Below are 24989 nucleotides of genomic sequence, written 5' to 3'. Positions count from 1 at the left end.
GAAGAATTCTAGCTAAAAAATGTAAAAGAAATTATCAAATTAGAAACTCACCATCTTCCAAACCCTAATTATTTCAAAATGAATCAGACAATGGTCATCAGTAGATACTAAAATCATTAGGCGAAAGATTGTTGGGAAACTTTACAGTGAAGGAATCAGGCTGTCACCACCTGAACAATTTAAGCATTACTAAAAGTGAGACAATCTGACGCTATGTGGCTCTTGAGGTGATAAAATCATATGAAGTCTATAACATCACCTATAACGTATTCTTGTCAAAAATTTCAAACAGAATTTAATCAAGTCTTTAGATCTAACTTTTAGACTATAAGAAATACAGAGAATGGAGAAGCAAATTAAATACCACAAGGATGCAATAGAGACATTCTACAGGACTACTGACCCAGTTTCTTTAAGAAATAAATGGAATAAGGGAGGGCGAAATGGAGCACTCCCCCAGATGAAAGGACATCTTAGAGACTGTAAGAACCAAATTCAGTATGTGGACCTTGTTTTGATTCTAATTTGAAAAAATAATTGTAAAAAGACATTTTTTGAGACAATTGGGGAAATTTTAATAGTTCATAATAAAACTTAAGAAATGTTTATTTCATTTTGTTAGATGTAAAAATGGCTTTGTGGTTATACAAGAAATTTTTTTTTGTTCTTTAAAGCATAATGAAGTAGTTAGGATAAATTATCATGCCATTTAACATTTATTGTTAATTCTCCAGCAAAAAAACAAATAAAATAGAAACAGTTCCAGTTTACCAAGATACCCTCTTACACTGGCATTGGTAAGAGCCACATGTTCTTCAATAGCCATATGAGAATAGTCCTTGCTTCAGCAACTCAGATACACACCACGACTCAAGAGTTGCTGAGCGGCAACATGGAGGTCAGAAACGAATCAGGCGAAAGCAGCAATCTCACGATAAGGATCCAATTCCTGCTTCATGATACCACCACCTGCTTACCGCCATCTGTCCATCAATGATGGCAAGACATTTGTTGGAATGTAAACAGACACATCACCAACTTGTGTTTCTATGACTGGTCAAGTGGTCAAGGAGCCACCACGAGAAGAATCATACATTTTGGGTGATCTCTCCAGCAGATGGGAGTGTAGGTAGAACACACCACCAGGATAGGCCTCACAAGCAGCAGAGGGGTCTGTGGAGCAGCAGAGACACCTGACGATAAGCAATAGCCTATTTGAATAACTCATCATAGATGATCAAAGCATGTTTGCCACTGTCCCTAAAATATTCTCCCATAGAACAGGCAGAATAAGAGGTCAGGTACTGACGTGAGCCAGCCTCAGAAGCGGCAGCTAAAATGACAATAGTGTACTTCATGGCATCTGTGAGTCTCTTCACCAACTGAGCAACAGTGGATCTTTTTTGACCAATAGCAATGTAGATACAGTATAGCTTCTTCTTTTCATCAGCTTCATCATTGAAACGTTTCTGGTTAATGATCATGTCAATCATTGATGTTTTGCCAGTCTGTCAGTCGCCAATAATCAGCTCATGCTGACCACACCCAATCAACACCAAGCTCTCCACAGGCTTAATGCCGGTCTGCACTGGTTCCTGCACAGAGTTTGGAGGAATGATTCCAAGGGCTTTCAGGCCAACTGGCCTACAGGTCTTGGAACCAACTGGACCGTTTCCATTACCAAGGCATCTACTACACGACCCAATAGTTTCTCACAACTAGAATGTCCACAATGGCTCCTGTACTCTTCACAATATTTACTTCCTTAATCAGTTTATCGCTTCCAAACATGACCACCCACCAACATAGTCAGGTTCCAAGTTCAGAGACATACCCTTTAAGCCTGAAGAAAATTCTGCCATTTTTTCTGCTTGAACATTCTTCAACCCATGTGCTCGAGCAATACCACCATCAATACTTGAGACACACCTAATCTCTTCAAGGTCAACAGAGGTATTAGCTTCAAGAATATGCTTTTTGAGAACAGAAGACGCCTCGACAGTGCTAGTCTTCTGAAGACAAGTGTTAGAGGCATGGAGCTTCTTTGTGGCAATGAAAAATGATCCCAAAGCATTTTTAGAGACCAGCTGGCCTGCTGAGGAAGAATGCAGGCCATGGCCCAAGGCCACATGCACAGACAGCATCTTTGCAGCTCTCCTTGGGTGCTTCCTCTGCAGCTGCAGCCTCTCAACTGACTCCCAAGCAAATATTAACCAAAAGAAATTACACTAGTATTTGAGATATACTTTCTTTCTTTCTTTCTTTCTTTCTTTTTTTGCTGAGGAAGATTTGCCCTGAGCTAACATCTGCTGCGAATCTTCTTCCTTTTTAGCTTGAGGAAAATTAGCCCTGAGCTAACATCTGGGCCAATCTTCCTCTATTTTATATGTGGGTTGCCACGACAGCATGGCTGATGAATGGTGTAGGTCTATGTCCGGGATCTGAACTTGTGAACCCAGGCTGCTGAAGTGGAGCGTGCCAAACTTAACCACTACGCCACTGGGCCAGCCTAAGATATACTATTTGAGATAGTATATTAGTATTATAAGATAATTTTATCAGTATCAGACAAAACGTACTTTTAAGAAAAAAATGCTTATTATGAATAAAGAAGGTCACAACATAAGGATAAAAGGAATAATTCAATATTTTTAATTTTATTTTTTTATTTAATTTTATTTTTTTGAGGAAGATTGGCCCTGAGCTAACATCTGTTGCCGATCTTCCTCCTTTTCTCCTTTTTTCTCCACAAAGCCCCAGCAGATAGTTGTATATTATAGTTGTACATCCTTCTGGTTGCTCTATGTGGGACGCTGCCTCAGCACGGCTTGATGAGAGGTGCACAGGTCCGCGCCTAGGATCCAAACCAGCAAACCCCAGGCCGCCAAAGCAGAGCACATGAACTTAACTGCTACGCCACTGGGCCGGCCCCCAAATAATTCAATTTTTAGATAAAACAATAGAAAGATAAAACCATTTTTATATGATCTTTTATTTTTAACTTTTTATTATGAAATTTTCAAACATATACAAAAGCAAAAAGAAAAATGGTTTAATGAACACCTATAAATCCACTACTTAGGTTCAACCATTGTTAACATTTTGTCATATTAGATTTATTGATTTATCAACCTATCTATATTTCATTTTTTATTACTGTGGTTGAGCTGTTTCCAAATAAGTGTCACACATTATGATATTTCATGCCAAAATACTGTACACACCTAAAAAAAAAAATTTGACGTTCTTCTATCTAAATACAATGGTGTTATCACCCCAACAACATCAAAATAGCTCCCTAATTTCATCTCATACCCATTCTACATTTAAATTTACCCATGTCCTCAAAATGTTTTTATAGCTCATTTTTCCATAGCAGGATCCAATCAAGGATCATCTATTGTATTTGGTTGTTATATCTCTTAAATTTCTTTTAATCTATAGCTATCGCCCCTCCCCTATTTTTAGGAAATCCCATTTCTAGGAATCTATCCCAAAGATAACACTAGCAAAAAAATTTCTTTATTGAGGTATAATTGACATAAAACATTATATTAGGGCCGGCCCGTGGCTTGGCGGTTGAGTGCGCGCGCTCCGCTGCTGGCGGCCCGGGTTCGGATTCCGGGCGTGCACCGACACGCCGCTTCTCCGGCCATGCTGAGGCCGCGTCCCACATACAGCAACTAGAATGGATGTGCAACTACGACACACAACTATCTACCGGGGCTTTGGGGGAAAAATAAATAAATAAATAAAATCTTTAAAAAAAAAAAAAAAACATTATATTAGTTTCAGGTGTACAAGATAATGATTCAATATTTGTATATATTGCTAAATGATCACCAAATAAATCTAGTTAACATCCATCACCATACATAGTTACAAATTTTTTTCTTGTGTTATGACCTTTTATGATTTACTCTCTTAGCAACTTTCAAATATGCAATACAGTATTATTAGCTATAGTTGCCATGTTGTACATTACATCCCCATGACTTATATATTTTATAACTGGAAGTTTGTACCTTTTGATTCCCTTTACCCATTTCTCTCACCCTGCCCCCTAACTCCCATCTCTGGCAACCACCAATCTGTTCTCTGTATCTATGAGCTTGGTTTGTTTATTTGTTTTTCTATTCCACATATAAGTGAGATCATAACCAGCAAAAATCTTTTAAAAATACATATGTACAAAGTTATTCCCTTCAGCACTATTTCTTGCGGCAAAAAGACTGGAAACAAAGCAAATATCCATTAATAGGGGACTAGTTGCATGAACAGCCATATAATGAAGTCCTATGCAGCAGTAAAAAAATGAATACTGCTATGGAGTGATCTCCAGAATATATCGTTAAATGCATAAATCATATCACAGATAATGCATATAGAATGCTACCTTTTATCTAAGAAATAATGAAAGAGCAAGCAAAAACTAATAAAAATGAAAGGTGACATCATTACAAATCATAGATATTAAAAAGATAATAAGAGGGGACCGGCCCCATGGCTTAGTGGTTAAGTGCGTGCATTCTGCTACTGGCAGCCTGGGTTCGGATCCTGGGCACACACCAAGGCACTGCTTGTCTGGCCATGCTGAGGGGGCGTCACACGTACAGCAACTAGCAGGATGTGCAACTACGACATACAACTATCTACTGGGGCTTTGGGGAGAAAAATGGAAAAAAAAAAAGGAGGAGGATTGTCAATAGACGTTAGCTCAGGGCCAGTGTTCCTCAGCAAAAAGAGGAGGATTAGCATGGATGTTAGCTCAGGGCTGATCTTCCTCACAAAAAAATAAATAAATAAATAAATAAAAAGGTAATAAGACGATATTATCAACAACTTTATGCCAATAAATTTGAAAATTTAAATGAGCAATAAAAATTTAGAGAAAGACTAACTTACTAAAACTAACACAAATATAAAAAGAAAATCTAAATAGCCCTATACCTATTATTTATTTATTTATTTATTTTGTGAAGAAGATCAGCCCTGATCTAACATCCATGCTAATCCTCCTCTTTTTGCTGAGGAAGACCGGCTCTGAGTTAACATCTATTGCCAATCCTCCTCCTTTTTTTTTCTCCCCAAAGCCCCGGTAGATAGTTGTATGTCATAGTTGCACATCCTTCTAGTTGCTGTATGTGGGACGCGGCCTCAGCATGGCCAGAGAAGTGGTGCGTCGGTGCGCGCCTGGGATCCGAACGCAGGCCGCCAGTAGCGGAGCGTGCGCACCCAACTGCTAAGCCAGAGGGCCGGCCCCAGCCCTATACCTATTAAAGAAAATGAACCCATAATTAAAGACCTTCCCCTAAAACATCTCCAGGCCATATCACTTCACTAGTGACTTCTTCTAAATTAACAAAGAAATAATCTCAATCTTATACATGCTCTTGTAGAGAATACTTCTCAACTTGTTTTATGATGCCAGAATAAACTCAATACCAAAACTTAAGAAGGACTTATAAGGAAGGAAAATTACAGACCAATTATTCTCATAGATCTCATAAATCTATTGATTTAAAAATCCCTAGGGCCAGCCCGGTAGCTTAGCGCTTAAGTGCGCGCGCTCCGCTGCCGGTGGCCCGGGTTCAGATCCCAGACGCGCACCGACACACCGCTTCTCCGGCCGTGCTGAGGCCGCATCCCAATACAGCAACTAGAAGGATGTGCAGCTATGACATACAACTATCTCCTGGGGCTTTGGGGGGAAAAAATAAATAAATAAAATCTTGAATCCTCCTCTAAAAAAATAAAATAAAATAAAATAAATAAATAAATAAAAATCCCTAAAACAAAATAGTAGCAAATTGAATCCAATCACATATAAAAAGAACAATACATTATAACATTGAATGCAAGGTTGGTTTAATATTTGAAAATCAATCAATGCAATTCACCACATTAACAGAATAATGAAAACTGAGAGGAATATGGAATAGAAATTAAAAACCCATTCTAACCAGGTACCTGAGATGTGTATAGTAAATCTACAATACAAGCAAAAAAATACACAATTATTCTCAGGGAAATAGGTAGGAACTTGGTTTAGAATATTGCCCAAGAATGACTCTCTCCTCTGGGCTAGGCCTTACTTTATAATTAGCAATGAGACAAATTTTGGGACACCAAAAGACAGAGACTGACCAAAAGTCCATTCTATTAGTCCCTTTATTCTCTGTCTTAAAGACAACTCTTTTTCATCCCTCTGCTGGTAGAATGTTCTTTTGTCCATTGTATGCATGAGCAGTTCAGGACCCCCACACACATCATTGTATGAGTTTTCTCATAATCTACAACTAAGTTCTATGGGCACAATGGAGTGATTGTTTCAAAGGAGTGAGGTATTATAACCCTTCTATTACCTATTACCTACTGTGAGCATGAGGGAATGTGGGGACATCCACTCAAAACTCTATTACTAGTGAGAATATGGCACAACCACTTTGGGAAAAAAGTGTATTTCGTAATATACTTACCATATGACCCAGTAATTTCACTCCTAGGTATTCATTCCAAAGAAGAAAACTTATGTTCACAAAAAGACTTCCATGAGAATGTTCATAGCAGCTTTATTCATAATAGCCAAAAGCTAGAAACAGCCCAGATGTTCATAAATAGGAGAAAGGATACACAAACTATGTTATATTCATACAATGAAGTGCTACTCAGCAATAAACAAATTACTGACACACACAACACCATAAATGAAAACATTATGATGAGCGAAAGCAGCCAGACACAAGAGTACATACTGTATGATTCCAATAATACAAAATTCTAGAATAGGCAAAATTAATCTATGGTGGAAACAATTGCCTTGGTGCAGTGGGGTGGGGATGGGATTTGACTTGGAAAGGTCTGAGGGGCCTCTCTGGTGTGATGGTAATGTTATATATATTAACAAGAGTTTGGGTAGCAGGTTAATACACTTGTCAAAAGTCAGCTAATGTACACTTAAAATTTGTGCATTTTATTGTATATAAATTTTACATCAAAAGAAGAAACTTTAAATATTGACCTCTAGTTAACGATATACATGCTATAGTACTTAGGGTGAAGTGTGCTGATAACTGTAATTTGTTTCAAAAAGCATAAAAAAAAATGGATTAATGGATAGATGTGGCAAAGTATAATAAAAAATTAATGGTAGAATCTAGATGGTGGAAATATTCTTTCAACGTTGCTGTGTTTGAAGCAGGTTCAGTGAGCAAGCTTTCTCCAAGTAGATATGTTAAGTAGCAAGTAAATATAATTTGAAGAAAGAGAGGGACTTGTAACAGGAATTTGAAAAGCATTATAAATTTTCATTCCTTTTAAGCAATGTGTATAATTTGCCTTCAGAATAGGATGTGCACAGTTCTTAGTGTGACTTAAAAATATTAGCTGAGGGGGCTGGCCTGATGGCGTAGTGGTTAAGTTCGCACGCTCCACTTCAGCAGCCTGGGGTTCACAGGTTTGGACCCTGGGCGCAGACCTACACACCACTCATCAAACCGTGCTGAGGTGGCATCCCATGGAGAAGAACTACAACTCTACAACTATGATATACAACTATATACTGGGGCTTCGGGGAGAAAAAAGGAAAAAAAAAAGAGGAAGATTGGCAACAGATGTTAGCTCAGGGCCAATCTTCCTCAAAAATAAAATAAAATAAACTCACACGCCTTGGAGCAGTTCCTTCAGAGCACTCTGTCGAACTGTTTAAAAATATATATAGTAGTTGATTGCATAATGTGATAGTGCCATTTGTTTCCTATAAGAAATGAGAAAATTAGGGGGCCGGCCCAGTGGCCTAGCGGTTAAGTGCGCGCGATCCACTGCTGGCGGCCCGGGTTCAGATCCCAGGCACGCACCGAGGCACCGCTTGTCAAGCCATGCTGTGGCGGCATCCCATATAAAGTGGAGGAAGATGGGGACAGATGTTAGCCCAGGGCCAGTCTTCATCCGCAAAAAGAGGAGGATTGGCATGGATGTTAGCTCAGGGCTGATCTTCCTCACAAAAAAAATAAATTAATTAAATAAATAAATAAATAAAAAGAAATGAGAAAATTATTAATTGCTTAGTATGGAGAGAAGAAAGTCTACAAAGAGAAATTTGATCAACGATCTCCCAGAACATGACTTTATTAGTAAAGCAGGTATTTTAGTTTCTTCTAACTACCTCCCCAACCTGGAAAAAAAAAAAAGCCATATATGGCTTGTCTGGTACAGAAGTTTGTTTTTCTCCTTGCTGCTAGCAACTAACTAGAATTCTGTACCAATTATTCTTCTTAAATCAAGCAAAATGAGAACAGCTCTGTCTAAATTATAATCTATATAATTATATTATATCAGTGGCTTTTAAAACTTTTTTTAACCTCAACTTACCTAAGAAATACGTTTCACATCATGACCCAGGAAACACATGCACACAGAGATCTGAATCAAACGTTTCAGGAAACACTTACTCTTATTACTTATGATGCAATCTGATATTTTAATTTTATTCCATTCCTTCAAAATGCTGGTCACAACCCACTAAACTGATTTCATATCTCCCTAAAGGATCATAACTTGCCATTTGAAACACTGTACTATGTAGTCCTTAAGATTTTTAAGAAAAATGTTAAGTCCTGGATATGGACTGCATTTGATACAATCTAAGAATTGTAGAAATATGAAATCTTTCTGTTGCTTTATATGTGCTATTCCACAGATTCCTTTTCTCATGTTAAATTAACAAATATGTATTAAACACCTACTTCAATTTAAAAAATCTATAGTATTTTAAAACAATTAACTTCTATATTTTTTCTATATTAAAATACATGACTTTTTGCATAGAAATCACAAGGATAAAAAGTTTGATAATGTTCTGTTTAAATTATATCCATCTATCACAATATATTCAGATGTGCATTAAAGATCATTTGAAGATAAAAACATTTTTATCAAAATCCCCAGAGAACAACTAGGGGAAGAACACAAAGAATAGAGCAAAACATGTAGAATAATTCCTTTTTACTCATATTAAACTGCTATCCATGAAACATACATACACTGGTGTCTGACATATTTCATCCACTAGAATAAGTTATTTTCCAGAAAATTTCTCAAACAGACATGGGTCTAATCTATCCCATCTTTAGACATGTCTCAGTTCTAGCAGTTGTCAATGTTTTTGTTCTTGAGCTGAAAATCATTACACATTAAATTGAAATAACAAATGAATTCATTTGTTAATTTATTCAGCAAATATTTACTATGTGCCAGGTACTGTGTTAGGGGCTGGGGATCTGACAGTCTCTGAATATACAGAAAAGGCTCCTACTTTATTTTATTTATTTATTTGTTTGTTTTTATTGAGGTAACATTGGCTTATAACATTACATAAATTCAGGTGTACATCATTATATTTCGATTTCTGTACACACTACATCATGTTCACCACCAAAAGTCTAGTTTCCGTCTGTCACTGTACAAATGTCCCCTTTTGCTCTCCCCCATCCCCCTTCCCCTCTGGTAACCACCAATCTGCTCTCTGTATCTATGTGTTTGTTTGTTGTTGTTGTTGTTTATCTTCCACATATGAGTGAGATCACACGGTATTTTTCTTTCTCCATCTGACTCATTTCACTTAGCATAATACCTTCAAGGTCTATCCATGTTGTCACAAATGGCAAGATTTCATCTTTTTTATGGCAAGATTTCATCTTTTATGTAAAAACATCTTCTTTATCCATTCATTTGTCTGTGGGCACTTAGGTTGTTTCCAAGTCTTGGCTATTGTGAATAATGCTACAATAAACATAGAGGTGCATATATCTTTTCAAATTAGTGTTTTCATGTTCTTTAGATAATAACCCAGAAATGGAACAGCTGAATCATATGGTAGTTCTATTTTTAATTTTTTGAAGAATCTCCATACTGTTTTCCATAGTGGCTACACCAGTTTACATTCCCACCAGCAGTATATAAGGGTTCCGTTTTCTCCACATCCTCTACAACACTTGTTATTTCTTGTCTTTTTAATAATAGCCATTCTGAGGGGCATGAGATGATATCTCATTATGTTTTTGATTTGCATTTTCCTAATAATTACTGCTGTTGAACACCTTTCATGTGCCTATCAGCCCTCTGTATATCTTCTTTAAAAAAATGTTCAGATCCTTTGCCCATTTTTTAATTGAGTTGTTTTTCTTATTGTTGAGTTTTATGTTTATGTATTTTAGATATTAACCCCTTATTGATATATGATTTGCAAATATCTTCTCCCAATCAGTAGGCTGTCTTTTCGTTTTGTTGATGGTTTCCTTTGCTGTGCAGAAGCTTGTTAGTTTGATGTAGTCAAAGGCTCCTACTTTAGAATGGGTGGTGAGGGAAGGTCCCTTTGTAGAAGTGGCATTTCGGTTGAGACTTAAAGAATAAAAAGAAGCCATTCATGCAAAGAGCTGGGAGAAGAGCATTCCAAACAGAGGGAACAGCATGAATGAATGACTGAATGCATGAAACACAGACCACAAGTGATACAGGATTCCAGAGAAAAGGGAAATCTCTTAAGGCTGAGAATTGGAACTGAGAATACTAAGTAGGTAAAACCTGAGAAGCACGTTGGAAAAAGGACTGGACTCAAACGAAAGAGAGGAAGGGAAAGGCATTCCAGGCAAGGAAATGGAAAAGAACAAATCCAGACCATGTGATATAAAATAGGGCAGGCAAAGTCTGAAAATAGGAAACAAGAGGATTGTTTCATAGTTGGGACCAGCTCTGGGCTTGGCTTCATCTGTTTGGAATTCCAATAGGACATTCTAAGATGGCAAAGAGTCGCAGCTGTGACTAGAGTTGGGACACTTTCTATGTGGCCAGCACTCTTGCCTCATCACCAGCAAGAAATATAGTTATTCTGGTTTTGCAGAGGCAAAGGATACTTTCCATCTGGCCTTCTGTGTTGTGAAGAAACCAATTCTCCCCACATTGGCATCAGTATATGTGAAGTGTAGACTCCCTGAAGAAGAAAAGGGTGAAAGGTATAGCTTAAGTCTTCCAGAGGATAAAAGAAAGAACCAAGCTGATTATTTTCCTGGTAAAGTTAACTGAGCCCTAATCGACAATAAGAAAAATTTCCCCCTTTCAGAGTTGGCCTTGGTTTCCTTTTTAGCTTCAGGAAAACTTGATTCTTCTAGAAACAGAGGGCAGAGCAGCCACTTCTGCAGTCTCTCAGCCCCTCAGCTGAGGCTCCGTGTCAGAAAAGTCACTTGTTTTAATCAGAGAAAGAGCTACTGTTACTGGACTAAAGTGGGTCTGCTTCCTGGTGAGTTGAAATCAGAGCCTTCACCAGAAGTAATTGTCACACAAAGTCAAATTTATTTGCTGCAAATAAGGAGACCACAAGGAATTCTTTCCAAAGCCGTGGCCCCGTGAGCAAAGGAAAGCAAGTGTCTTTTATTTTGGGTGGAGAATGAATATTTAAAAAGGAAGTTTTATCATCACATATAGAGGCAGGTATTAGCTTGCGTAGGCACAGTCTGAAAACATGCTCTGACGTACATGTTATGCTAATAAGGCTTAGTCTCCTTTGGGGTGGAGGTTTTAGTATTAAAATGAAGCAAAGTGCGACTTGAGGTCATCTCCCAGGCCATCCTTGCAGGCGCTGCTCTTGCGGTGGGGCTTGGTCTAGTTCAGGCCGGTTGACAATGGTATCTCTTCCTAACATAGCTCTGAAAAACAATCTTGAGCAAGTGTTAAGCACTTTAAAATTAATTAATTAATTAATTAATTAAAAAGGGGCTGGCCCCGTGGCTTAGCGGTTAAGTGCGCGCGCTCCGCTGCTGGTGGCCCGAGTTCGGATCCCGGGCGTGCACCGACGCACCACTTGTCAGGCCATGCTGAGGCGGCGTCCCACGTACAGCAACTAGAAGGATGTGCAACTATGACATACAACTATCTACTGGGGCTTTGGGGAAAAAAGGCAGGGGGGAGTGTTAAGCACTTTAAAAACTTCCTTCGAGCTACTTAGGGCATACACTGGTGACACTACCTTTCTTCTGCTGTTAACCATGGTTATTTAGCACTGTATTTAAATCCAATGTTGTTTTTAACACATGATATTTAGGAAAGAAGATAAAAAGAAGAATTAAGTCATGCAGAGAGACACAATGTGATTTTTACTTAAAACTCTCAATATTCAACCACTTTCCCTAGAAAAGTTTAATTCCAAGTGCCATTTAGTTATTTTCCAAGGCAGAAAATGACAGCAGAAAAAGAGAACAAATACATTAATATCTTAACCTCCCCCCCCCCCCCAACATCTGCCTGCCTTCCTCCTACAAGTGTGTCTGCCTGGAAGCTACAAGAAGGGCATTTGTAGTTAAAAGGTACTCATATTTCGCAATAAGCATTCTTTACACTTTTAAATACATCAGGTTCAGGGGAAAGACCAAAGAAAGATCTGTCCCTTTACTATATGAGGCTAGTAATAATGGACAATGCTAAAAACAGAAAGGATTTCCATGTCATTTTTTACATCGCTTCTCCATGGACAAGTCAATTCTAGTCTGATGACGCACGCAGACCTTGTGCAGTGGGCAGAAGTCATCCCAGAGAAAGGAAAAAGGCGGATCCAGAGTTCTGCAATTTAAAATTCTCTCAAATCAACAGGCAAGCTTTGGAGAAATGGCTAGAGGTTTTTAAGGCTCTGCCAGTTAGTATTTTAGAAAACTCAGAGATACTATGTGAAACGCTCTTAAATCAGACACTATCAAGTCATCATCAAGACAATCTCAGGCCTCTTTTAAAGTCTTCAAATGATCCATCTGTAAAATCTAAAGAGATTACAAGGAGCAAAATAATAGACCAAGAATGTGGTCTTGAATTCCATTCTGTCTAGCCTCTAGGAAGTGGAAAATGATGGAAGTATTTTGGCCCCAGAAAGTCCCCATCCTAAGCCTTGCAAATAAAATCTTAGTACTAGATTCTATGGTGACAGAGAACTGCCTTAGGTGAGTTGATAGTGCCCTGAATCCCATGGTGGACACAAAAAAATGGCCTGAGGGTAGAGAAGATTCTGTTCACCTTGGAAAATATGCACTAAGCCAATCCCTCCCTTCTCTTTATTCCAAGATCAGAGGTGAGAGACACTATTGTGGCAGGCTCTATCATAAGCTCCCCAATACCATAGCCTGGTGCTCCCAACTAACTCCCCAGGAATTGGTTCATCTCCCATTACCCCCAAACCCCAGCCATCCTGGGCCATCAGCCTGGATGAGTGGGCTACCATGAATGCCTGGAAGCGAAAAGCAAATTGTGTGATGTCTTTGCAGACTCTATGCATGTTGCTAACCCAGGCCTTTGAGGACAAGAGTAAGGAGTGAGCAGAGAAGCAGATCTCTCTTGGATCAGAGGAGAGGAGATCCTAGGTCCCAGGGACAAGATGAGGGGACTAAAGGGGAATGCTTAAGTGTACTTAAGCCAAGACTGGCAGAACAGCTGGTAAAACATGGTGGTCAAGAGCACAGATTCCGGAGACAGACCCTTCTGGGTTTGAATCTCTGCTGTGTAGCTTATAAGATCGGTGACCAGAGCCCCTACATCCAGCTTCTCTGCACCATAGTCCCTAATCTACAAAATGGGGTAATAGAACCTACCTCACAAAGTTGTTTTGAAGATTAAGTGAAATATTATATGTGACGAGCACAGTACAGGGCACAGCCCTCAGCAGATGCTCAATAACTTATCATAAAAATCCCATTAGATGGGGGACATTATTAAAAATCAATTCTCCAAATCCTTCTGCTCTAAATCCTCCCTCCTGGAGCATGCTCTGGTTTTGAATAGTTTTAATATACAAGATGTAGAACCTCCTCCACAAGGCAGAAAGCCAGTGACCCTTCTTACCCTTTCTGTGCCCTCCTGCTTCAACCATCCACTCAAGGCTTTTGGACTGAAATTCCTAGTTCATATTTGAAGAAGAGAGTAAAAAGGGATTTTTTTCCTCCTTTTCAAACTCATGAAGATGAAAAATAAACAAGCAAACAAAAAACACATTTATCTCAAAATTGTACGTTACATGTAAATTCCAAAACACCAGTGATTCAAAATATTTATTTTCCTGAAGCTTTGTTATCATATCTACCATATCACCCTCCCATCTAAAAAGATTCCTCAGAACCATAGTTTATTTCTTTGCCTGAAAAATCAATAGATATTAAAGAAAAGATAGGTGGGTGGATGAATTAAGCACCTGAGAAAGTCAAATGGAAAATAATGATTTATTCAAACAAATGATGCTGCTAATCAACACTTAGAAGCAATGTGAAGTTACACTTGACCTTATACTAAGGACTCACTGGATGTCCTAAACTCATTCTGGAAAGATGTTTGAAAGATACTGACGTTGGTAAAATCTAAAAAACAATAATTTTAAAAAATCTTTATGGGTTAACTTCCTTACTTAAATATGCACTAATATTACTGATTTTTTTTTAAGCCAAAAGCTATAAAATGACAAACTTGATCTGATTAAGCACAGATCTGACCACTAACCAATCCCCTCCCAGCTCTTTAACCCAATCATGGATTAGCTACTGTACATTTTATTCCCAGTCTTTTCCCTACTCTGCAAAATGCTTCTAGCCTGCTGCTCACCATATAAAACAAGGTCTGAGGATGACCACCATTTTGGATTTTCTCTGTCCTTATAGTTCTTTACAAGTGGAGATATTTCACCACTTTATTTTGTCTCCCCCAAGTGGGTATTAATCACACTTTATTAGGTTACCCTCTAGCACCTAAAATAATGACAGCTTGGTATAATGGAAAGAGGACAGGCGATAGACTTGTCCCATACCTAGGTCTAAATCTTTTATCTGCAACAAAAATGCCTAATATTTGTGTGAAAGATATATCAACTATCATATAGCCACACAATGGAATAACCATGAAAGTTATATACTTACTGACTTGGAAAGAAGTTCATCATATGTTGTACAAAAAGAATGTATGGTATAAATTTTAAAAATATAAATAAAGGTATAGATGTACAAAACAAAAAGTGTAGAATGGCTTAGTAATTTAACAGATATTTATCAGGTACCTATTACGTGCCAGACACAGTTGTATACACCCAGGTTATGTCAGTGAACAAAATGGAGTCCTTGCCTTCACGGACCTTAGATTCTAAGAAGCAGCAGAAAAAACACAATAAGTTAATCTACAATTTAATGTTAGGTGTATCACAAAAGAGGGTATGAAGAGTGCTCGAGGCATGCTATTTTAGGCAGGTGGTCAGAGATGACTTCCCTTAAGAAGTAACATTCGAGCCAACACCTGTGAGGAAGGGAACCATGAAAATATCTGGGAATGAGAGTTGCAAATAGAGAAATATCAAGTTTGAAGTTGCTGAGGCAAAAGCATGTTTGGTATGTCCTAGGAAAAGAAAGTCAGTACTATGGCTGAAGGGGAATTAGGAAGGGGAGGGTAGTAAGACATAAGGAGAGGAGGCAGCCAGGGGCAAATCAGGGCTTTTGAGGCCACAGTGAGAATGCTGGATTTTATTTTAAGTGGAAATGAGAAGTCAATAAAGAGTGTGGGCAGGGGAGATCATATTCACATTTATATACTAAAATGTCAACAGCAGTTATCCCTGGGTAGAAAAATTTCAGATTTTTCCCATTTTGTTTTTCTGTATTTATTCTCATTTTCATATTCATTTCTCTCTCTCCTCTCCCTCTCTAGCTCTCAAGCTCTCTTGAAATATGAATCCTACCATTCCTCCAACTAAAAGTTAAGAATCATTCAGGGATTTCAATTATTAAAAAATGGTTTCAATTAACTCCTTTATTTTTGTCTCTTTTATTATATCATGTCCCCTTTTCAGATTGAACACTTCTCTTAAAAAGGAAAACATTGATACCTATTTAGCTCAAAGTGTTTGGTTAAAAACAGAACATTGTTTGCCATTAAACCAAACATGCAAGTCAGAGGTTCCTATGTAAGCTGTTAACAGTTTGGGCCTCTGAGGCATAATTAAATGAGATGTGGCAGATTCTAGAAATTCAAAATAAGGAAGAATATGTTGTCACTAAAAAGGTAGACTTGAGCCTCCATAGTCTACCTAACTCCAGAGTCAAGGTCCTAAGTGTTCCTTAAAGACAAATGAGACCCAAGTTATCATTAACTATGTGAAATAATGTTTTCTTTTTTACCAGTACAGTGCTTACAATAAACCCAAAGATATTCCGAAAATTGGCAAGTCTTTAGTATCTTTAGTGACACCCTCTGTGCAAATGTCTCAATTAACTAAGATTAACTGAGGATATAAATACTAAGGCATGATTTTTAAAAACAACAGTAAACTTCAACTTGAGGTACAAACCTAGGAACCACCTCTGATCACAATCCCCAGACTTGTTCCCATCAATCCCTGGACTCAAACTCTCCTATCCTGAACAAGACAACCTTCCATTTTTTTCTCTTGAAAAAGTTATCTGAAATTGATGGAACAAAACCCAAAATTATCTATGATTCCATTTAATCATTTACCATTTATTAAATGCACAACCACCATTAAAGAAAAAACTTATAACACTTTGTAAGTACAAATAATACATTTTATTTCATCCCTGAAAAACAAAAAACAAAAATGTCCAATCTACTAAGAGAGACTGAACAATTATTCCAAACTTCACCTGGCAACAGTATGTAATTATTTCTTCACATAAAGGTACAGTACAGAGAAAAGAGTTTGGAAAGCTACCTTTCATGAAACAATATTTTCTCATACTTATTTTAATATAACATTATAAATATTGCTACTATGTACGGTAGCATATTGTAATAATGAACAATACAATATTCAGAACTAAATTCAATATAGTCTAAATCTAGAAGCTAGCTGCACTTAAGCAGTTATTATAGAGAATAAATACTATGAAATATAGGGCACCATATGGCAATTAAATTTGCTACAAGGGAAATTTAAATAAAGGTGTACTTTGCTCTATACTAAAATTACCCATGATTAGGATCTCTTGTGCTATTTACAATAGCTATTATCCTGAAACGATAGCCTTCATAATTTAAATTATTTTAAATGTTCTTAATTATTTTTAAGTAGTCATTATATAAAATGAATATCTACTGTATCTGTTATACAAATCCAAAATTTCATAAAGCAGGATACTCTCATATAATATAATGTTAACATTTTCCAAGCAATGTAATGTAGCACAAATACCTTTATTATGTACATCTAGCTAAAGTCCTTAAGAGTCCCAGTCTCACAAATATCTCAGTCTCTCCCTCCCCGCCAACATAATAAAAGGAAAAATTACCCAAATATGGAAATAATGTGCTTTCCTGATAGCATAGACAAGCAAAGGGTTAAACTTTTAAATTAACATTCATGTATGTGAAAAATCATGAATTAATACTTAACTTAGTTTCTAATCTCATCATAAAAATCTTTTATTCTTCAGAAAATACGTAAGAAAATGTTACATATGAGATTACAGATTACTATTTTAACATTATGTAATTGTCCCAATGTTTACAATAGGTTACAGACAGTGGCTACTACCCATTTCAAGATTATACTCTTACAAATGTAATTTTTAAAAATATACAGTAATTAACCTCCAGTTATCTGAAGGATAGTGCAAATGAAGACATTCTTTGGGTCATGATTTCAAAACATTATTTTCAACATTATACTTCCTTTCTCTGCTCATAATCTAACAAAATATAGTACTAGAGGAAGCACATTTCCTAATAGTATTAGCCTAACAGTTACATCTATTGAGAACACATGACAGAATGATTCAACAACAATATTCTTCATTTGTCTGAAAAACATGTTATATATTTAAATAAATATTTTATAGAAATGAATCCATGTCCTTCAGTATTTTTGTTTCAGCTTGATCTCAAACACAAAAGACTTATACAAAGATCACCTATCTGCTTACTACATCAACCATGTTATCAAATTCCATTTAAGGATACAGTACAGCATTGAAGAGACTTGCCTGAAAGCAAACTAACAACTTTTAAAATTTATATACAGAATTAGAGTTCCATGAATCCAGCATATTCCTTGAAAATGCGTAGAGCTTTTATCGCAAAGTATTACTCTATCCTAGCCTGCGATTTAAAAGCTTTTCTGCCATAGGATATAATCGACAGTGGATGTAGCAGCACAAGGTGATCCTCAACTGCTATCTAATGCTGCCTGATGCATTTATCCTTTTATTTGTGGTGACTGGCACCAGATTCCCACTAGTACCACTGGGACTGTTGGTTGCTGAGCTGTTCACAACAATATAGTCAACCTTATTCTCCAGCTTCACCAAGCGTTGTAAAATGTCATCCAAAAGGACAGCAATTGTTCTCTTTAGATCCGCTAGGGGAAAAAAATCAGAATAAACCATATTAAACATTGGCAGAGCATTTACTATTTGTGTTTTCATAGTTTGAGGGAAAAGTGAACAATTATTGAGTGAACAATTATCTAAGAGAAAATATACTAGAGAGAAAGCACTCATACAACAAATAGGAAAAGCCTAATTATTTTAATCAATAGCATCACATACAGACCTTTTTTTTTTTTTTTGCAAGGAAGATCGGCCCTGAGCTACCATCTGTTGCCAATCCTCCTCTTTGTGCTGAGGAAGATTGGCCCTGGGCTAACATCCGTACCCATCTTCCTCTACTTTATATGGGACGCCGCCACAGCGTGGCTTGACAAGCGGTACGCCAGTGCGCACCTGGGATCCGAACCTGCGAACCCCAGGGCGCCGCGGCGGAGCGCGCGCACATAACCACCGCACCACCAGGCCGGCCCCCATATAGACCTTCTTAAAGGAATTTTTAGAGTGATAAATGTGGGGGAAACTCTCACTTTTCTAGTGCAATAAAACAGATTTAAAGTCTGGTTCAAAATGTTAGTCCCTCTGTAAGGAACACATTTACCTTGAGTTTTTTAAGCAGTTTGTAAAGATGACTATGGACTCAGCAGGCAAGGTAAAAAGCTAGCTGAGCTAAGTAAGAAATTCAATCAAATGCAGAAACAAGAAACCTAGACCCTCCACAGGCTGAAGTGTGCGGGGAGCCTAGGATCCAGGGCAGATGCTAGGAGCCTGATTAGTGCAGTAGAGATACTAGCAGTAGTTCTGACTTAAAATTTCTTCCAAAAAATGATGGGGAAGGGGGCTGGCCTGGTGGCGCAGTGGTTAAGTTTGCCCCCTCTGCTTTAGGGGCCCAGGGTTCACAGGTTCAGATCCTGGGCACGGACCTACACAACACTCATCAAGCCATACTGTGGGGGCATCCCATATTCCCATATACAAAGTATAAGATTGGAACAGATGTTAGCTCCAGGACAATCTTCCTCACCAAAAAAAAAAATGATGGGGAAGACTATATCTTCTAATCTCTTTGGGAGGTTAAGGGGTTTCAGTAGGATTTACTTGGCAAGAATGAAATTATGACCCTTTTCTTCCTTAGAACTCTCTTTTCTCAGGTTTTCCAAAGGCACCTAGCACATATTAGGTATTCAATCCATGGCGACTAATATTGTTATTTTTTGTTGATCCTGGACCAAAGAAAGCAGCTCAAACCCTAATCTGTGATCAGGAGAAAAATCATTTGATAACAACTGATAAATTTGCTTATGATTCTGTTACCAAGATATCAGAAAAAGAACAAGCAAAAGAAAAAATAGATCAATTGGCATTTATCAAAATTTAGAACTTTGACGTATCAAAGAACATTATCCAGACAGGGAAAAGATAACCTACAGAATGGAAGAAAAGATTTGCAAATCATGTATCTGATAAGGGCTTAATATCAAGAACATATGAAGAACTCTTAAACTTAACAACAAAAGAATAACCCGATTTTTTAAATGAGCAAAGAACTTGAAGAGACATTTCTCCAAAAGAAGATATGCAAATGGACAACAAGCACACAAAAAGACGCCCAACATCACAATGAAATACCACTTCACACCTACTAGGATGGCTATAATCAGAGAAAGGGAAAATGAGCATTGGCAAGGATGCAGAGAAACTGGAACCCTCGTACACTGCTGGTGGGAATATAAAATGGTGCAGACACCATGGAAAACAGTTTGGCAGCTCCTCAAAAAGCTAAACATAAAATTACCATACGACCCAGCAATTCCACTCCTAGAAATTCCACACCAAAAAACTGAAAGCAGAGACTCAAAGAGATACTTGTACACCAATGTTCATTTCAGAATTATTCACAATAACCAAAAAGTGGAAACCTAAGTGTCCATCAATAGACAAAGAGATCAACAAAATGTGGTATATACACACAACCAAATATTAGTTAGCCATAAGACGGAATGATCATCTGATACATGCTACAACATGGGTAAGCCTTAAAGACATTACGCAAAGTGAAATAAGCCAGACAAAAAAGGACAAATATTGTATGATTCCACTTATATGGACTATCTAGAATAGACAAATACATAGACACAGAAAGTAGATTAGAGGTTACCAAGGACAGAGGAAGGGGAAAAGGTGAGTTATTGCTTAACGATTACAGAGTTCCTTGTTTGGAGTGATGCAAGTTTTGAAAAGTTAGTAGTGATGGTTGTAGAACACTGTCAATATAATTAAAGCTACTAAACTTACACTTAAAAATGGTCAAAATGGCAAATTTTATGTTATATATATTTTACCACAATTTTTTAAAAGTGAAAAAAAAAGATATCAGAAAGTAGGGAGAGTAGTGGTGGTGGGTGGTAGAGGGTGGTTAGAAAATGCTTATTAAAAAGTAAAACATAAAAAATGAATGTAATATAAAGTGAGGGGAGAACGTTATTTGGAGGAAGTCTAGTCATGCAAGAATGAAACTTTTCAAGCAGTGTATCTTCTGGCATCATTTGTCATGAGCACTTATATATTCTAATTTAGTGGGAATTTACAAGAAAAAAAGTACAAGAAAAATCCTTTGACAAGAAGTATTTAGGGATGAAATGTCATGATATATACAACTTCTTTCAAATGGTACCCCAAAAAAGCATATATATTTGTATAGAGAGGGAAAGATAAAAACAAACGTAGAAAACTTTTTAGCAAATGGTGAGTCTAGACGAAAGATATACGACGTTTACCATATAATTTTCCCCAATTTTCTGCAGACTGAAGATTTTCAAAATAAAAGACAGGGAGAGGAGTTTCTTTATTAAGACCTTTCAATCAAGAGTTATAATAGTATTTGGTAAATAGGAGAGAATTAAGTATTTTTTAAAATTCTTAAGCAACAAGACTAAAAGGTAACTACTGGATCTCCGTTTTTCCCTGGCAGTCACCTCTTATACAATATTTGAAGAGGTAGGCCAGAGAAGGCTAGACAGAATAGACTAAGGTGGGGCTTACCAGCATGTTAACATAAATGAAGCTAAAGCCCTACGAGGTATGACACCAAGCTGAGGTGTGACATGAATTATAAACATACAGCCTAATCACTGATTAGAGTTAGGGTTGAGAATAGCAATTAAAGGAAAACTTGGGATTAGTGAGAAAAATTATATGATAATTTTACTTTAACAATGTCTTAAATTATCATTAAATATTCCCTTTCAAATTTTATAAAATCAATTTTTTAAATAAAATATTACAAAAGACTAAGAGATTTTAACCACCTTGCTCCATGATATAAAAATCAGAACAAAACTGAAAAACCAGAACAAAACTAATGTTTCCCAAACTTTGGATTCTTTTGAATACACCAAAATTCCCCTTTTCTCTAGATTCACAACACAATTTTAAGTTTACATTTTATGGGACTACATATTTATGGGAATTACATATTTTTATTATATGGAAGTCTACAGTACTTCCTCATAAAGCCCTATCGCTGAAGGTGCTAGCAATAAGAACTCCTTCCCTACCATGGGCCCCTGTTCAGAACCCCTAAAAGCAACTTGAAAGTGGAGACCCTATCATATCCATCTTTTTACTCTCAGTTCACCCAGCTTGATGCTTCATCACTAAGTAGACACTCAACCAATGTTTGAAATGAACAGCTGCTGAACGTCTGTTGCATGTGTTTGGTAAGTCATATCACTGTTGAGACTGACATGAAGGATCAGATTCAGGAATAAAACCCTTTAAAATTGTTCTATTTCTGCTTTAAGCTTCCCTTTTCTGGGAGAAGAAATGAAATGGTTGAAAAGAAAAAAAAAAGGGCTATTACAAAGGCTCATAACAGTATATAGATACTATCAAAACAGTACCTAGCCCAATTACTTCACAGTACACAAAAATCAGGAGGACATAATGCTATTAAATATACTAAAGATATTGGATATAAGAAGACTCTACCTATATTAAACATAACCAGAGACTGTGAGGCACAGTAGGAAGCCACTATCATCCCAAGGTCTATGGAACAGACAGAGAAAGCAGTGATGTTACCAGAGCCCAAGTCCAAGGACACCCAGTGGAAAACAAAGCCAAGAGAGGCAGTCTGGCAGGAGCTGGTGCTACAAAGGAGACACCAGCTGAGGCACAGAGGGAGGGAGAAATATACCCTAGAGCTTTTCCTTCCTCCTACTTTCCAAACTCCTGCCAGTGCCTCCCACTGGCTGAACACAGGTAGAAGCAAGCTGATTTGGGAACCTGGAAAACGCCACCTACTGGAATCACCCTCCCCTGAGATACAAAACAGAACAGAGAAAGAGGGTAAGGAATAAATCTGAGGGCAACCAAGCAGAGGACCAGCACAAACAGCAAGTACACATGCCTTTGTGGACCCCATGCTTATATGCCTCTGTCTTGACTTATGTCTTATTTATATCTCAATAGGTTCTGTTGTTTGTATTCTTAATGTGAGCTGCCTCAAATCTGTTGTATAGAAGAGAGGCAGATATGAATAAAGATAACCACGTGTTTACACACAGACAAAAACTGCAGGAAAATGCAAAATGACTAATGAAAATAAAACACAGAAGTGTTTAATGTATTGCATAACTCAAAAACTTTTCCTTATTAATATTTTTCAAATTCAAACCGATATTTTACCACCACTAACATCAGCTTAATGGTACAAGGAAGAAAACTTACAAGTCACTTCTTGATTATCTAAGTGAATTACCCACTGTAAAGTTTTATGATGAAGCTGGCAATAAAACAAAAAGGGTTCCTAAGAAATATGAACTAATTCAAATATCAGAGCAAAGAGAGCATTGTTAGATAAAAGTGGTTTCAAAAACCTCATAAACTCTATAATTAAATGTATATTGTTTAATATTTTACATTTTTACTACAGCTATCCTCTCTGATAGAGTGCTGAATAAATTACGTCATTCAACAAATTGTTTATTACTTCCCTACTTAATATTGCAAGGTCCACTGTTTAGATCTCATGAGTGGCTCAAGATATGTTCCCATTAAACTTTAAAAATTAAATGCCTCGGAACATAAAATAAGCCTAATTTTTCTTAAGTGAAAAAAGAAAAGCTAGATAATGGATTTGACTAAATGATACATCATAAATAAGCTATGTTTTAAATAGCCACATCAAAATCACTTCTGATAGGAATTTTGAGATTGACTTTCCTTTAACATATTTAGAATACAAGAATTACTCATTTTACAGGTTGGTTTAGGTTTTCTTTTTTTTAATTGGTAAATAACTTTTTTATTTTGAGACAACTGTAGCTTTACATATAGTTGTAAGAAGTGAATAAATATGGAAATTCCTGTATCCTCTACCCAGTTTCCCCCAATAGTAACATCTTGCAAAACTATATACAACAGCACAACCAGAATACGGACATTGATACAGTCAAGCTGCAGAATATTTCCATCACCACAAGGATCCTTATGTTGCCCTTTTATAGTAAAACTCACTTCCCTCTCTTAGCCTGTTAATATGGTAGATTACACTGCTTGATTTTTGAAAACTGAATCAGCCTTGCATCCCTGGAATAAACGCCACTTGGTCATAGTGTTTAATTCTTTTTATGTTGCCAAATTGTTTGCTAATATTTTCATAAGGATTTTCACATCTATATTCCTAAGGGATATTGACTGGTCTGTAATTTTTATTTCTTATACTATCTTTGTCTGATTTTGGTATAAACACTAGCTTCATAAAATGAACTGGGAATTGTTTCTTCCTCTTCTGTTTTCAGGAAAAAGACTGTCTAGAATTGATATTAATTCACAAACTTGTGATAGAATTCTCCAGTGAAACCATTTGGGCATAGAGATTTCGTTTTTGGGAGTTCTTAAGCTATAAATTCAATTTCCCTAATAGTTATAGGGCTATTCAAACTATCTATTTCATATTAGGTGAGTGTGGTAAGTTTGTGGTTTTCAAGGAACTGATCCATTTCATCTAAGTTATCAAATTTATGTGTGTAGATCTGTTCATAGTAGTCTCTCATTATACTTTTGATGTCTGCACGGTCTGTAGTGATAATCATTTTTTCAGTCCTGATAGTGGCAATTTGTATCTTTTATATTCTTTGTTAGTCTTGCTAGAAGTTTGTCAATTTTTTTGACCCTTTCAAAGGACAAGCTCTTTGTTTCATTGATTTTCCCTACTGCTTTTCTTTCAATTTCATTGATTTCTGTTCTGATATTGATCATTTCCTTTCTTCTGCTTGCTCTGGGTTTGTTTTGCTCTTCTTTTTCTAGTTTCTTGAGGTAGGAGATTAGATTATGAATTTGAGACTTTTCCTCTTTTCTAATGTACGCATTTAGTGTTCTAAATTTCCCTCTCAGCGCTACTTTAGGCTGGGTCCCATAGTTCTTATGTTGTATTTTCATTTAGTTCAACGTACTTGTTAAATTTCCCTTGAGTCTTCCTCTTTGACCCACAAATTATTTAGAAGTGTATTGTTTAGTTTCCAATTATTTGGAGACTTTCCTATTATCTGCTATTGATTTCTACTTTGAAATCATTGTGGTCAGAGAACACACTGCATGATTTCAATTCTTTTAAATTTGTTAAGGTTTGTTTTATGG

The 24989-nt window shown here is 36.9% G+C and overlaps 1 protein-coding gene and 1 pseudogene across 3 annotated transcripts in view; both read right to left on the bottom strand.

Annotated features, from left to right (window-relative positions):
* Positions 1–709: 709 nt before the first annotated feature.
* On the bottom strand, positions 710–2144 carry LOC101408596 (ATP synthase F(1) complex subunit alpha, mitochondrial pseudogene; annotated as a pseudogene).
* Positions 2145–16567: 14423 nt separating this feature from the next.
* CCDC126 (coiled-coil domain containing 126) overlaps positions 16568–24989 on the bottom strand; it is a 38197-nt gene continuing 29775 nt past the window's right edge. For all 3 annotated transcript variants that reach the window (XM_087428954.1, XM_087428947.1, XM_014786368.2), the window contains one exon: positions 16568–18379. In XM_087428954.1, the coding sequence (XP_087285080.1) occupies positions 18195–18379 (185 nt within the window). In that variant the 3' untranslated portion in view covers positions 16568–18194. The remainder of the gene's footprint in view (positions 18380–24989) is intronic.

The sequence above is a fragment of the Ceratotherium simum genome, chromosome 1, assembly GCF_057802395.1.
Source record: "Ceratotherium simum simum isolate JZ-2026a chromosome 1, ASM5780239v1, whole genome shotgun sequence".
NCBI classification, from domain to species: Eukaryota; Metazoa; Chordata; class Mammalia; order Perissodactyla; family Rhinocerotidae; genus Ceratotherium; species Ceratotherium simum.
Note: the sequence above shows the minus strand (reverse complement) of the source record. Positions and strands in the feature narration are given on the sequence as shown.